Source organism: Syngnathoides biaculeatus, chromosome 14 (assembly GCF_019802595.1).
Source record: "Syngnathoides biaculeatus isolate LvHL_M chromosome 14, ASM1980259v1, whole genome shotgun sequence".
Taxonomy (NCBI): domain Eukaryota; kingdom Metazoa; phylum Chordata; class Actinopteri; order Syngnathiformes; family Syngnathidae; genus Syngnathoides; species Syngnathoides biaculeatus.
Genome location: NC_084653.1, coordinates 7,586,984 through 7,603,211, shown reverse-complemented (window position 1 = coordinate 7,603,211; position 16,228 = coordinate 7,586,984). Strand labels below are relative to the sequence as shown.

The 16,228-nt window shown below is 41.7% G+C and overlaps 1 protein-coding gene across 1 annotated transcript in view; it reads right to left on the bottom strand.

Annotated features, from left to right (window-relative positions):
* Nucleotides 1-16,228, bottom strand: part of ttn.2 (titin, tandem duplicate 2) — a 281,273-nt gene that overhangs the window by 190,050 nt on the left and 74,995 nt on the right. Inside the window, exons 56-71 of the mRNA XM_061840871.1 lie at nucleotides 15,721-15,999; nucleotides 15,345-15,632; nucleotides 14,988-15,266; nucleotides 14,367-14,648; nucleotides 14,009-14,287; nucleotides 13,656-13,934; nucleotides 13,298-13,576; nucleotides 12,927-13,214; nucleotides 12,566-12,844; nucleotides 11,483-11,764; nucleotides 10,157-10,435; nucleotides 9,794-10,075; nucleotides 9,421-9,699; nucleotides 8,610-8,897; nucleotides 7,696-7,974; nucleotides 4,348-4,629 (exon numbers count right to left, since the gene is read on the bottom strand). Of these exons, the coding sequence (XP_061696855.1) occupies nucleotides 4,348-4,629; nucleotides 7,696-7,974; nucleotides 8,610-8,897; nucleotides 9,421-9,699; nucleotides 9,794-10,075; nucleotides 10,157-10,435; nucleotides 11,483-11,764; nucleotides 12,566-12,844; nucleotides 12,927-13,214; nucleotides 13,298-13,576; nucleotides 13,656-13,934; nucleotides 14,009-14,287; nucleotides 14,367-14,648; nucleotides 14,988-15,266; nucleotides 15,345-15,632; nucleotides 15,721-15,999 (4,503 nt within the window). The remainder of the gene's footprint in view (nucleotides 1-4,347; nucleotides 4,630-7,695; nucleotides 7,975-8,609; nucleotides 8,898-9,420; nucleotides 9,700-9,793; nucleotides 10,076-10,156; nucleotides 10,436-11,482; nucleotides 11,765-12,565; nucleotides 12,845-12,926; nucleotides 13,215-13,297; nucleotides 13,577-13,655; nucleotides 13,935-14,008; nucleotides 14,288-14,366; nucleotides 14,649-14,987; nucleotides 15,267-15,344; nucleotides 15,633-15,720; nucleotides 16,000-16,228) is intronic.

Below are 16,228 nucleotides of genomic sequence, written 5' to 3'. Positions count from 1 at the left end.
AACATGTCTACAGATTAGCAAATGAGCATGTTAGCGCATCAGCAACCTCCCAGGCCAGATCAGGGTGTAGTCTGCCTTTCACCCAAAGTCAGCTGTGATAGACAGTAGTGCCACATGATGTTGAAAAAGAGAAGCCGCATTGAGAATGGGTGGGTTGCACATAAACAAATTACATGAGGCACATTAAAGCATGAGTACATCACAACAGCATGTAACACATTACCGTGTGGGTTTAGTACATAAGTAAATAAGTTAATAAGTTAGCACATTAGCATATTACTAGATTCAGACATTAGGTTGTTAGCACACCTTGAGTTTAGGTTGATCTAATTTTTTTCATTTAACCTTTACTTAACCGGGCAAGAGAACTGGGAACAGATTCTCAATTCCAATGCAAACCTGACCACAGATGGCAGACTAAAAATAAGGCAAAGTAACAGCAAGGTCAAATCATAAAACAAACTGTACAGTGTGACATTGTATGCTTTAGTTACATAATACATTACATAAGATCATTGAACATTGTGAATAAAATGTATATGGTGCATCATTGACATCTGATCATTGGAGTTAAAATGCAAATATTAGAACAAATCACTAGGTTTTGCAACTGTGCTCCTTTTCTGTTTTGCAACATGTTGTTAGTGTATGCAATGTCCATTATCTAGCAACAAGGGGGTAAATATTGAAAATCATTCATCAATCCATCTTCCCAGCCAGTTATACTCGGAAGAGACGCAAAAGCGCTGTAGCCTATTCTAGCTGTCTTTGGGCCGGAGACAGGGTACACCATGAACTGATTGCAAGAGACAAACAACCAGTCACGATCACAATCATATCTACGAACCAATTTAGAGTCTTCAATGAATGCATGTTTTTGGGATGTGGGAGGAAATCGGAGTGCCAGGAGAAAACTCACAGAAGCTGGGCCGTGGCTGAAATTTGAACCCCAGTCCACAGAACTTTGAGGCAGACACTCTCACCCAAGGGTGTCAAACTCATTTTTGTCACGGGCAAAATTGTTGTTATTGTTTCCCGCAGGGAGCTGTTGTGAATGTGAAACCATAAAATTGTTTTATTGCCTCATTATATTTACACATGAAATTTATGATCTAGTTTTGGAATCAGAAATCAAGGCTAATGGGGTTTTCACCCATTGTTTATAATAAGTAACAACAATGTTAATAAAGCGCAACGTTATCATTTAAAATATTGCAATTTGAAGTTTTAGTACAGATTTTAACAAGTATCATGGAAGTTGACGCCCAAGGATTTGCCTTCGTGGGCCAAATAAAGTCATGTGGTGGGCCAGATGTGGCCCCCGGGCCTTGAGTTTGACACCTGTGCTCTCACCAATCATTCACCATACCACTCAACATGGAAATTCATTCATTTGAATTTTGGTTTTGTTCCCTGGTATTTAATTTAGGGGTACAGTCATCCTTTGCTATATGGTGGTTCACTTCAATGCATTCCTTTTTTATTTTTCAAAATCGTACAATTAGTCCAGTTACTCAACTAGACTTCTTTGGGTATATAGGTACAACGTTGGCAACAGACCAGACCTGCCTTTAAAAGGCATATTCACATTCGCAGTCTCCAGTTACTGCAGTGTAGAAAGTGTGGATGCCGAACCCAAGGACAAAAAAAAAAAAATACTTGCACCTCAGATGCAAACTTTATTTGCCGGTGATGAAATCAATGCAACATATATTTAAAATAATAGCATAAACACTGAGACAATATTTCACAGATTTCATCTATTACTAAGGTGGTCTGGAACAGAAACCACAAGATAAACCAGGTAGGAGCTGAAATGCAATTTTTTTTCTATAGCAGTATTTGCTACACAAAATCATGTTTCTATAGCAATTCCTTATATTTGTGTAGCAATTTTATAACATGCTGGTTTGGGCAGTAATTTGAATAAAAGTTCCACTAAATACTTAGGATATTATGAAGAATGGATATGGATATCATTAAGCATTTAATGATACTACTACTCTTAATGATACTGCTTATAAGTCTGGTACTTCATGGCATTCTTATCCGGATTGATTTTTTCACGTTAAAACTAATATCAGAATTAACTTACTTTCATTTTTAAAATATTTTTTCTTGCTTTCTAAGAATGGGAAATAAATGAATAAAAACAATGGTTTACAGAAATGTGATGAACAAATCCCGATTATATATGTTAGATATATTACATTTTATAAACAATTATTTAGTGTAAAGAAAAAAAATGTGGTATTTCTTCATGTGCTGCACATTTACAAAATAATCGTTACGGTTGCTTGAGTAAAAGCATTGCAACTTATATTGAAATTCCTGGTTGCACTTGTAGAAACGTGTATTCTCGTCATATCTTTGATTTTCACCATCGGTCTTTGACAAATGCAACCGCACTTTTGATTGTTTCATTATTTCTGCCTTGATTGACAACCACTTGTGTGATCAGTGTTGCTGTGCTAAATGCAAGATTTATGTGTTAGGTATTTGTTGTTTCTATCATCCAATGGAAACTTGTGAAATTATGGCACTGGGCAAATAGCTAGCTGGGATAAAAGTCATAATATCGCATCACTGTACCTCTCCAGGTATTTTGACCAACCAAATTATGAATAACCACATTTTCACATTAGTTTAAAGGCTACTTTATATTTGCGTGGGCGGCCAGCGTGATGATGTCACTGCAGCTGTCCCGTATACAGTTTGTCTTTATAATGGAGTGCAACCCATGCGCACAGTTTTGAAAATGTTTTGAAAAGAGTTTTGAAAAAAATCTTGTAACTATACTTCAGTATATCATAGTAAGACCTAACCAAAGGATCTAAAAACACTGAACCAGCAAACTTAGTGAAAACCAATAATTGTGTCATTGTCAAAACCTTTGACCACGACTGTATATTGAAATAAATCTTAACTTGCTGATTTCTCAAGCGATTTTCATGAGGTTTAATTGCCAATGATCCCTTGTGCGAAATATTGTAATTTCTCATGTGCAATGTGTCCTGAAGTACAATGCGCACCCCCGAAGTTGGCCTAAAAAAAAAAAATCATTAAAACCCTCAACTCAAAATTATCTGTAGTTCTATTTTGCTATATTTGTACTTGTATTGTTTTTCCAAAAATTGTCTGTACAACAATTATTAATCATGTATAATGTACAGATGTAGCTGTAATGACAGTAGTTTTGTTAGGTTTGAACTTTGCAGACTGATGTTGTGTGCAACTGACTAACTCCATTTTGTCCGCATATAAAATAATAAGCTGTGCACACAATAAAAAGATATACTGTAAGTGTTTTGAATTTGAAATATTTGAAACAATATTTTACTGTCTGAATAAGGAAGGTTTCCTTGAATGCATGTGGGATTCAGATCCTCCAACAAGGTTAAAAACCACTGGTTTGACATCCATCCATTTTCTTAGCCGCTTATCCTCACGAGGTTTGCGGGGATGCCGGAGCCTGTCCCAGATGTCAACGGGCAGGAGGCAGGGTACACCCTGAACTGGTTGCCGGCCAATCGCAGGACACATAGAGACAAACAGCCACACTCACAATCACACCTAGTGGCAATGTAGAGTGTCCAATTAATGTCGCATGTTTTTGGGATGTGGGAGGAAACCGGAGTGCCTGGAGAAAACCCACGCAGGCACGGGGAGAACAGGCAGACGCCACACAGGCAGGTCTGGGATTGAACCCGGGACCTCTGAGCCCAACGCTTCCCATCTGATCCACCGTGCACTCTGGTTTAACATTTTAAATCTTTGGTAGCTTTGGGAGTGAGATGCAATCAATGCTGTGATGCTACGTTAGCATAGCAAGTTAGCCACATACAGTAGCTACCCCAACACCCTATGCTACCCACACGTCAAAATACCCAACACTAAGGTGTTATGAGGCATGATAGACATTTTAAGATAATACTATGAAACACATCATAATGTCATCACACAGCACTAGTCTTTGCGAGTTGCATGGCTCGGTTGGGCTGGTGAGACAGTTTTATGTCATATTTATTCAACCCAATCACTTAGTGTTCAGAGAAATAACCAGCTCAAAACCTGCATCACATATTGTCCATTATGACCTCATTTTAAGTTACATTTGGCAATGCGATGTAGGATATTTCAGACCCTGCCAGGGATTACTGCACACATGATAGTTAGGGATTGGCTGGCAACCAGTTCAGGATATACCCTGCCTCGAGCACTCCCGCGACACTTGTGAAGATAAGCAGCTGAGAAAATGGATGGATGATAGTTAGGACTTAATTGGTGTGAGGAATATGAGGGGCTTCTGAGAAAAACGTTTCACTGCCTGGACCATACTGTATTTACCCAAGATGGTGACAGTAGCCTCGCATTCATCCTTGCCAGCGTCATTGGCCACACAGCACGAGTACTTTCCAACGGCCTCCTTATCCTCTGTGCTAAGACATTCCAGAATGCAGGTGCTCTCCGTGGTACTCAGGTTGTATTTGTATGATGCAAACACCGGTTGCCCCTCCTTGAACCAGCTCACGGAGATTTTGGGCGTTCCAGAGTATGAACACTCCATCCTCAGTGGTTGGCCTTTCTCCACAGACACGTCCTTCAGCTTTTTCACAAACAAAGCTGGCTCTGGAAGAGAGAAGCAAGTGGATGCTGGTTGTTACTCAGAATCCACTCATTTTGTGGAAACACACAACTAGATGCACATATCGATGTAAATCTCAATTTCTAATGTGAATTTAAATCGAAGAAAATGATACGCACAACTCTGCGTAGCAAACATATCCGCAAAAGTTCCATTTGAAACATGACTTCAAAAGTCATAAAAAGCGATACAGATGACAGATACTTCCTTTTACAAGACAACTTGAAACGTAAAAAAAAACACAACTGAATGGTTTCATACAGTATTTTTTTTTTCATTGAACGCAAAATTCCATTTGTTACATGACTTTAAATATCAAAGACATCACGTGAGTTGTAAACATCAAAGAAAGCAAAACGGGCGCATATAGACCCAGGACTTCCTTAGTAACACAGCCTTAAAAATCACAGACACAGGCAGCCCACTTCTGCCGTCACATGGGTTTAAACACAACAGAAAGTGACGCAGGTGCAAATTGAGACTGAACTTCCTCAGTAACAACTTTATACATCAAAGACGCAGGTGTTGCACAACTCCCTATGGAACATGACAAAGTGTCAAAGAAAAGACAAATGCAAAACTCTCTTAGTACGGTGTGTGTGTGTTTTCCTGGTGTAAATCCACAGCAGCATGTGGAGTACATTCTGGTACCCACACACACACACAAAAACAACTCCCCATCTCAAAGCTACAGCGCCAGCACCTCCAACAGAAGTCTCCGAGTGATGAATGTTAACTATACAATAATATAATACAGTGAGTGTTTTTTTAAGTTATATTTATATTATAAATTCATAATACTTTATATTATACTTATAAGGTTTTACAATTAAAGATTTAAATAAATACCTATTTTTGTACAAAGTACAAATACTGTACTATTTTAAATGTTCTATGTCCCCCATAAACACATCCCCCGCTACTTCACGGTTTTTCACTTTTCCGGGTGGTTCTGGTCCCAATTAACTGCGAAAAACGAGGGATTACTGTATGTGAGGAAGCAGACTAGACCGGGTTGTCGTATTCTTGTACATGCATGCATCAGGGTATTTACAGTGTCCACAGTTCCCGTTTAGGAATGAAATATATTTGAGCCAGCCCACATCTACAGGGAGCTCATGCATCGTCTGCTTTCTCTGCAAGGAGATGGGGTAAACCCTGTTTTGGTACTTCAGTGAACTACATACAAGTCAACTTAACCAGTACATTTAAAGTTAGGCGTCTTTGTTGGTGTGCGTGTCAACACAGCTTCAATCGTTTCCAATCAAAACGGGTCACTGCATATGTAATGGTGTGATGTTGTGTGCTATAATAGGAACAGGAGGTGGAAGCGCACTATTATTTTGAAAGTCAGGACTTTCTCTACCATTAATTCTTTTTTGTTCTTTTAAACATCATCAATGGTAGAAGGAATTGTGTGTTTAAAAATGTTCATTGTAGGGGGGAAAATGCAGTTGAATTGTTGGTGGAAGATCTGAGAAACACAGGAAGTAGGCTGCGTGGTTTATTTTGAAGCCACACTTATCATGTGGCGGGAGGAAATACTTCCTCTTGTTTGTAAGATTCCTGAGTGTAAGGTACGCATTTTGTTCTCCTCCACATATTTTCAGTGTTTTGTTTTTGTTTTTAGAATGTTAATTTAAGTTAGTTTCAAACTAACAAACAAAGCGGGTGCAGTCCCAAAGATGCAGTGTTGAATGTAATTTCAAACATAAACTTGCTAGCTGTAATAGTGGCGACGTTGAGGTCCGTATGTGTCGTTAGACGACCATGTGGTTTGTGTGGTGCAAATGAGTGTTAGCAGAGGCCGCGTGGTGATTGTGATTTTAGTGTTGCAGAGTTTTGAGGGTATTTGTGAAGAGAAATCTGTGAACATCCGTGAATATGTCTCCTTTATAATACAGGTATGTGAGTTTATGAAAGTTCTTTTATATTCTTTTCATCTGTTGCAATGTAAATCACATTATTTGTTTTTGTGCTACATTTTGCCTTGTTTGTGAGATTCCCGAGTGTAAGAGTTTTGAGGGTATTTGTGAAGAGAAATCTGAACATCCGTGAATGTGTCTCCTTTTTAATGCAGAGAGAGGATTAAACTAAGTTAAGACCAACCATCGTGTGTGTCTTCTCATTCATTATCCAAATAAATAAACAACACAGAGTTAGAATCACTACACATGCTCTTTAAAAGCACTCTAAATAGTCCCATGTATGGTGACGTCATATAGGCAGAAGGGCTCTCAGAGACCTGTTCAACACTCGAGCAATTAACCTTAGCGGTATTACTTTATGAAATACAAAATGAGCTTGTGAAAAACTGGTGGCAACTGAAATGTGTCCACAGACATTTAGTTGGTGTATATTCCCTCCCATATTGGCGAGGCAGCCAGAAAGTGGATTTAAAAAAATGTAATAACGATGATACAAATAATAATGCATTCAATTAATTGATTTCTACAAAGACTAAGGGGTTTGGAATCCCACTGTTGAAATGAACGATCCACCACATACGTCCAAGGAGCTTGTTTATCTTTCTGCCTCATATACATTGCTAAGATTCATCAAAATCTCGTTAGATTCCCACACAAAGACTTTGACTTGGTATTAGCAGCTCTGAGTTCAGATAGGCTTTCTGACAACATTATATCACTCTTTCAAGTGCATCTCCAATGGCACATATTTGGTGCACTGAGACTGCTCAGCTTTACACGGGTGGCTCTGCCAACTTGCAGCAAGTGTTGCACTTGCAGGAAAATGAAGATTTTTTTGGTCCTGGAAATACAGCCCTTAGTCACCAAAACGTCACATGAAGCCAAAACACCCCCCCCTTAGTAGGTCAACTGCTCAGCTTGGCAGAGACCAGTCTGCAAACACACACAGTGAGCCTTGGGCTGGCATGAATATTAAGAATACCATCATTTAGGGTCTGGCGCAGGTTGTACAAGCGAATTCAGAGCCATAAATGTTTAAGGCTGCACAATTTGACACAGGAAACATTAAAATCTGGTTATTAAATTTGTAAGTACTGTAAGGAATGAAAGACAGCCCCTGACCTTTGAGCATAAGGTTGACAGAGCAGCTTTCCTTGCCCACATCGTTGATGACTTGGCAAGTGTACTCTCCAGCGTGACTCCTATCCACCCTGTAGAGCTGCAGGAGGACCTGGTTGTCCTTCAGGGAGAAGTCACAGCCCTGCCCAGCCTCTAGCTCCTTGGCTCCCCTGAACCACTTCAGTTTGAGAGGGGCGCTGCCTTTCACGATGGCCGAGAAGCTGACATCCGACCCCGGTGTGGCCTCAGCCGGCAGCGGTGGAACTGCGAAGGATGGTGGGTCTGCAAACAAAGACAAGGCATGTCACCTATGTTCAGGAAGACAGTTATTGCAATGAAAACATGAAAAAAAACAGCAGCACAAAATATATATATATAATTTGGGATACTTAAGGGTTGTACTAAACTACTTCATATTGTCACAAAACAGCTTGAAGGATGACAGTAAATGTACTGAATGAGCTATTTCATTTGTTGGGGAGTGTCCCAAAAAAAAAAATATTTGGCTGGACATAAGAAAGCTAATACTGTAATGATTGGTATTAATACACTGAAGCCATACACTCACCCAACAAGGATGTATACTAAGTCAAAAGGTAAAAATATGTAATGTATGGCTTAAGACAGTAATCATGAATAACTATATTGCTTTAAAAATGCCAACTAAGAAAGAATGGATCATAATTAAGTTAGACTGAGAGACTGTTAGAAAATGTTGCCTAGAGAATGAAATACATGCTATGCTGAAATACAGGCACCGCCTCATGTTACGATAGTACTTGTTTCCGTATTGTTTTCTTGACATAAACAAATCATTTTTGTCTGAATTCATTATTTCCTTTTTTTTCTTAGTATTATTTTTTTTTTGTCAGTGTGTGTTTCAAAGGATTTTTTTGGAATAGGATCAGACTGCTTACCTTTGACATCTAAGGTGGCGCTTGTCTCACTGGATCCTGCCTCATTGACCGCCTTACACCTGTAGTGGCCTGAGTCAGATAGTTTGAGGGTGGGTACTCTAAGGGTACAGCCATTGTCACTGAACGAGATGTCATAGGTGGGCCCGCTGTGCAATTCTTCGCCGTCATGGTACCAGGAAATGGTAAAGGGTGGTGAGCCAGACACCTTACACTCCATCTCGCCTGCTTGGCCAACCACTTTGTTACAATCCTTCAGTTTCCTCGTGAATGATGGCGGGATGATTTTGTCTGTTATGCAGAAAGATGGTGTAAAGGTGGAATATTGCAAGTCTCACTGTTCCTCTCAGTTTGATACAAAAGGACGACCAGGAACTAGGTAAACATTGCAGGTATAGTAAAACAACTCCCTTTGTAACACAACTTTAAAAAACCCAGAGACACAGGTAGGTGTACCATAGATACAAAAATTTGCCTGATAAAATGACTTGAAATATAACAAAAACCATCAGAGGCACATATGGATATCAGTTCAAAATTCCCTTTGTAAAACATCTTTGAAAATCAAAAACAGGCTTTACATATCAAAGAAAGAAACACTCGCCTGTACAGACTGGACTGCTCTCAGTACAGCTACTTTAAATATTAAAAATAGCGACAAAAGCACAGAGTGATATTCACCACTTTTTGAAACGATTGATAATTGATTAATTGATAAGTGATTGAGTGATAATTGACGAAGAAAGTGTCACAGGTCTTTACGGATGCACAACTTTCTGAGTAAACATGATACAGAAAAGGAACTAACACCAACCTAAAACGGTGAGATTAATTTTGCTCAGGTCCTTCCCAACGTCGTTCATGACCTGAAAGGTGTATTCTCCGGAGTCCAGTTTCTCTGCTGCCAACACGTTCAGGCTGGAGATCATCCGAGAGAAGGAGATCTTGTATTTCCTGCCGGAGGCCAGCTCCACGCCATCCTTGAACCACTTGGGGACCAGGTCTGGGGTGCCGCACACTTTGACTTCCAGAGCGGCAATATCGCCAGCCGTCACACTCAGAGCGTCAGGCTTATCCACAATCTTGGCAGGTTCTGGAATTCATACACACAGAGCATCAGGGCGTGTAAAACTCTGCTTACTTAACGAAACACTGTGGGAGAAAGAGAGAATTATTCCATTACTAACCTAGTACAGTCAAATTTGCGAAACATTCAGTACTTCCAGCATCATTGTGCAGTTGGCAGGTGTAACGCCCTGCTGCCGCTGCATCGGCCTCAAACACTTTGAGAGACACCCGCTGGTTTTCAAAGGTGATTTTTCTGTTGTCGCCATCCCTGAGAATGTGGTCCTTGTCCTTAACCCAGGACACAACGATGGGCTCGGAGCCTCTGACAGTGGCCACGAGACTCACCTCCTGTCCCACAACCACTCTGGCATTGGACAGTTTCTCCACAAAGGACGCAGGCTCTGGAGAAGACCAACAAACCAGTCAGCTTGAGGAAGGAATCTAACCATGGATCCTCACTTGACGCTTTGAACGCCACTGACCTCTGAGTTTAACTGACGCCTGGCAGGTGTCACTGCCTACAGGGTTTAATGCCTTGCACTCATAGCAGCCAGCGTCAGCGGCTTCGATCCCCATTATGTGCAGTGTGGTTGAGCTCCCCTCGCTCAACATCTTGTACTTCCTGCTCTCCATCAGTGGCTTGCCCTCCTTGCACCAAGTGGTCTGGAAGGGGGCAGTGCCGTTCATCTCGCAGTAGAGACTCACATCCTTCCCCTTCAGACCTTCTACTGGTTCAGGTACTCTACTGAATGACGGTGGTTCTATGGGAACACCAGTACACAATTACAGAGGAAGAAGAGTTTGAATGGTCGCTGAGAGTCTTAAAACTGAAATCCGAAAACCTTTGCTCCTCTTGTCACCCCTGCCATTGTGAGAAGTTTGGATTTTTGGAATTTGGAATGGGGGGAACACAGTGGAAAGTGGTTGCAACATTAGCCTAATGGTTCTGTGGTTCTTGTTGAAATTATTGCTCTTCAATTGTTGCGTTTGCAAGCTGAGACCCTAATTCCAGGTGTTTGGTTAATTAAAAACTAATTTATCCATAGGTGTGAACCCTAGTCTTTCTTTCTGCCTTGCGAATGGGTAGAGACACGTGCAGGGTAGTCCCCGCTTTTCTACCCTTATCCTAACTTTGTAAATAATCTCGCAACCCTAATGAGGATAGGTCTCATTGAAAATGCAGAAATACATAAAACTTGGAATGTTGTAATAATGACTAGCGCTAGAATCAATGCTTTTTCTTCTATGATGTTTACATGTAGTTACTTTTCTTACATGGGTTTTCTCTGGGTAGTCTGTCTTCCTCCATCATTCCAAAAGCATACGTTAGGTTAATTAAAGACTAACTTGGGTGTGAATACTTGTTTGACAAGTGTCCTTGCAACTGAGTTTTGACAAGTCCAAGCTGTACCAGTTCTCTCACCTAAAGTTGACTTAAGCTCACTCGCAACCCAATGTGGAAAAGGAACTAGGATGCGATAGATGGGATTTGAAATGTTTGAATTAAAACTAAATGCCATGTGATTGACTGGCAACTAATCCAGGGTGTGAGCGGCAACTAATCCAGGGTGTGAGCTACCCTTCGTCATACACCAGCTTGGATTGTGTTCAATTGGCCACAATTCTAATGAGTGCAAGTTGTACAAAAACATGGATTCGGACATCAACTGCAGTCTTCATGTTTGGAGGTCTGTGGACCTGGAGTAAAGGTTGAGTTTAACAATCCTAAAACAAGGAGTTAAGAATAGATTTAAGTTTTACGCAATGTGATTTCTGAGTCACTGACAAGAAGTCAGCAAAAAACTGACCTTTCACAGTAAGCGTAGTGCTACAGCTGACAATGCCGGCGTCACTGTGAGCTTCACATGTATAAACTCCATCATCGTCAAAGTCAGCTGTGTGCAGCTCGAGGATGGCCACTGAGCCATCAAACGATGTGTTACAGTTGCCGCCATCCATCAGCATGGTGTCCTGCTTGTACCAGGTCACCATGATGGGTCCGGTACCCGTGATCCTGCACTCTAGGTGGAGCGGCTCACTCCGCTTCACACATTTAGTGGCAGGGAGCTTCAGCACAAACTCGGGTGGTTCTGGAAAGCCAAAACATTAGCATTAGCCGGCAGAATGTGTGTCTGTATTCTCAGTTATCCAACTCATGTTCACTGTAAAAGTTGAATAGAGACAGGTGGAGTCTTGGTTGTGCTTTACAAATTTAACCTAGCAACATCCTCAGGCAAAAGCTGGTTCACTTGAAGTATTGAATCATTGGTGACCCACCACTTTGGGTCCAGAGTTAGTCATTTGTTTGCATTTCAAAAAAGAGGGGCATTTCTTCGTGGACAACAATGTCCAAATTTTTAATGGATAAGATCAGTGGTTTGGAAGAAATGTGAAAGAAACAATTTACTGTATAATAAAGTAGAAACCCAGAGGAAGATGTTTACGAGATCTCTCCCCCAAAGACTCTTTCACTCCATGGGTAAAGTGACCACAAATGAGCTGTTTTGCCACCAGGCAGGTGAGCCAGCCACCTGGCCACAATAATCCCATTGTGACCCACCAGAGGCATAAATAGGGTGACTCCACTTCTAAAATTTATAACTGAAATAACCTTCAAGATTAAAGGTAAAACATAAAGTTTCCATGCCACTTTTGTGGATAGCCAACTGAAAGGAGGTCATCGATGTGAGGGTAGTTGCAGCAAAGTAGCAAAGGTTAAGGGCAACTGGTACGTATCAGGTGGTGGGGGTCGAAAAGGGACAAATGCTGCTGAAGTCAGAAAAACAGGAAAGAAACACTGATACAACGGCACAAAGGTGTACTAACACTAAGGCAGCAAGACAATGCTGAGGAAGCCATGAAAGACATGACAAATGAGATAATTATTCAACCTTTTACTGTCAAGTCTGCACTGGAGCGCACAGAACCAGCATCGTTGTTGATTTGGCAGGAATAAACACCACTCTGGGGGATGCCCACTGAGTAGAGCTCCAACAGGCAGGTGAGCCCCTCCAGCCCCATGAGACACGTGGGTCCTGTCATTAGCTCCGTGTCATCCTTGAACCATTTAACACTGAAAGGTGGTGTTCCTTTAAATGTTCCTTTGAAGCGCACTGTCGCATTGGGTACAGTGGCCTGGGACTCGGGCAAGGTGACAAAGCTGGGAGGTTCTAGAGACAATGAGAATGAATAGATTATAAAAGCAGATTCTCTAGTTGACTATTTAATGATTAATCCAAAACACAATTTAACCTTTAACTTTCAGGGTTCCAGTGCATTCGCAGCTTCCTGCTACATTGCTGAGTTTGCAGGAGTAGGACCCTGCATCTGACATCTCTAAGTGCTCAATCTCCACACACACTGAGTTGTCCTGCTGAATCAATTTGTGTTTAACACCACTGGAGAGCTTGCCACCATCTTTTAGCCATTCTGCTGAGATGGGAATGGACCCCGATATCATGCAAACGATCTGAACAAAAGAGCCTAGAATCTTTTGCATGTCTCCGAGGGGTTTAATGAAGCTCGGTGGGATGACTTGCTCTGTGACCAAGAGAACAAACACAAAGTGATTATCTTGTCGAGATGTCAAGGTGCTCTTCATACACCAAGCTCTTCACACAAACCTGACACAACTAATTTGACGGTGCAGCTACAGCTACTGATGTGGTTGGACACCTCAAAGATGTAATCCCCTTCGTCCTCTCTCTGCGCTGACTGAATCTTCAGACTGCTGATGTTATTTTCAAAGCTAAGCTTGTGCTGCCTGATGGACTGCAACTCCTTTCCGTCTTTCAACCAATGCACTTTGAGCTCTGGCGAGCCCGTTACCTTACAGTCCAGACTGACTGGATCTCCAGCCGTAACATTTACTAACTCGGGTTTCTCAGAGATCTGAGGAGGTTCTGCAAGACAGTGAAGTCACAAGGTAAGGAAGGTCAGGCATCAGACCAAGATGTTAAAACAGACATCAGTGGAGCGTACCTTGGACCACCAGGGTGGCAACACACTTGTTTTGGCCAGCATCATTCATGACCTGGCAAGTGTAAGACCCGCTATGACATGATTCACAAGCGGGAATCTTGAGCATGGCCACATTGTTCTCAAATGTTCTCTCAATCTTTGGATCTTCCAAAATCCAGTTCCCATCCTTTTGCCATTGCGCAGAAAGGGTTGGCGAGCCATCCACCACACACTCAAAGATAACCTTCTTACCCAGAACAGAGACGGCATTTTGCGTTCTCTTGGTAAATGTTGGCGGTTCTATTTCAGGAAATCAGGAGTTAGTACTGGTTGTAGATTAGAACTAAGAACATTTTAAATCCAAACAGACCAACCTTTGAGGCTCAATGTGGTCTTACAACTACAGCTTCCCACTTCATTGGTAACAGTACACTGGTATTCACCAACGTCACCTTTGTCACATCTGTTAACCTCCAGGCCTACCATGTCATTGATCTGGGAGAAGCTGTGTTTAGCACTGGCTTTCAGCTCTTTGCCGTCTTTGTGCCAAGTGATTTCAAAAGGACCAGTGCCGGCCAGTTGACAGTTCAGCCAGGCACTGCACCCCATAACAATGCTCGCTGGCATCACCTCTTGTAAAAATACAGGCGGCTCTATTATCGGGAAATAGCACAGTCATTCTCAGAACCTCAAATCCTGAAACAGTTGCTTGGACTCTGTGACTAATCAGACCTTTGACTTTGAGTTCCATGCTGCAGCTCTCGCTCCCCGCTTCATTGCGAGCTTCACAGAAGTACATCCCACTGTCTTTGATGTCAGCCCTACACAGTTCTAGGGTGGCCATAGAGTTGATGAAGGTCATCTTGTGACGACTGTCGGGACTGATCTCGGAACCCTCCCTGAACCAGTATATGTCTATCTCTGGTGTGCCACTCACTTGGCACTCAAATATTTGACTCTGACCCGGTCGGAGCACAGACAAGCGTGCCGGTGTTCGTGCAAACTTCGGCGGTTCTGGGGAAGCAACCACACATACATCCATCAGAGACATCAACATTTTCGCTTGTACTTCAGTTCGAATTTTGTACAAATGTTACATGTGTCAGTTTGCTCCAACATCTTCAAAGAGTTTTAAATCATACAAACAATATTTTCTAGCTCATTTGAAAAAAAAAATATTAGGCCAAAGAATCACATGTGGTCCTGGAAGTTCTGTTTTGTTTGCAATGTTTCAGATGTATTCTGTTGTTTGGTTTTTTTTCAGGCAAGCCTGACTACTTTTAATTTTAATTAATTTAATTTCAAGAATGTTTGAACAGACTGACGGAACAGTAAGTAGTTCTAGTGAGGAACCTTTGACAAAGAGTGTGGCCTGGCAGGAGATGGTGCCGACATCATTGAGAACCTCACAGACATAGTCGCCGGAATCGGAGGTTTTGACAAAGAACAGCTCCAGAGAAGTGGATGTGTTGTCCTTTATTACCAGGCAGTCGGCGCTGGATAATATCTCTTTTTGGTTCTTAAACCATTTAATGGTAAGTGGCGGTGTGCCCAAGATCAAAGCACTGAAATGGACCTTTGAGCCAGGCAGGACTCTCATTGATTCTGGGGGTTCAATTATGCAGGGAGGCTCTGGAATATGAGAAAATCAGCGATTGTCAAACATCTTGGGATGATTCTTAATCTTACCAAGACTAAAAAGATTCAAACCTTTGACAAACAAAGTGCCAGAGCACTGAGCACTTCCCGCCTTGTTCTTAGCGATGCAAGTGTAGCTTCCGCTGTCTTTGCTGTCCAGATTGGAGATTTCCAGGAAAGCTACATTCTCAAAAAAGGTGCATTTGTATTTGTTCCCCGTTTGGATTTGGTTCTCATCCTTGTACCATTGGACAGTGAGTGGGAGCGAGCCCGACACAACACACTCCAGATGAGCAAAGGAACCTTTGATACCTTCGCTTTGCTTGAGCTTCCTGGTGAATGCTGGCGCAATGATTTGATCTGACGTACAAGAACAAAGAGGTTAGTACTAGCGTGCGCATCAAGACCAAGCCCCATTAAAACATTTTTGGTAGGAATACCAACTGACCCAAAATGGTGAGTGTCGCCATGCATGAACTGCTACCAACATCATTTGAAACCTCAAAGGTGTACTCCCCGCCATCACTTTTATCTGTTTTATTGATTTTGAGCACAGAGCTGGAGTCTGTGGTTTGTACTTTGTACCTCTGGCCAGAGACCAGCTCCTTGCCAGCCTTAAGCCAGTGTACCTTCAGCGGCTTGGTGCCCGAGAACCTGGCTGCTAAGGTAGCCAGATCCCCCTGTGTCACACTTATGGACTTTGTTTCCTCTGTGACCATAGCAGGTTCTAAGACATGAAGGACAAAAGTCAGCAAAGTTTCTCCAAGCTGATTTACGTTAAAACATTGGGGCAGATGGAGATATGAAGGATTCAGGTTTTGAAATGCCAACATGAAGTCCTACACATGGGTGAACTCGTAAAAAATTAGGCTTATACTGCATGCTGATGATATACTGACAATACATTAGAATACATTAGAAGTTGATTCTCATTTATGCATGCTAACATGCCAATT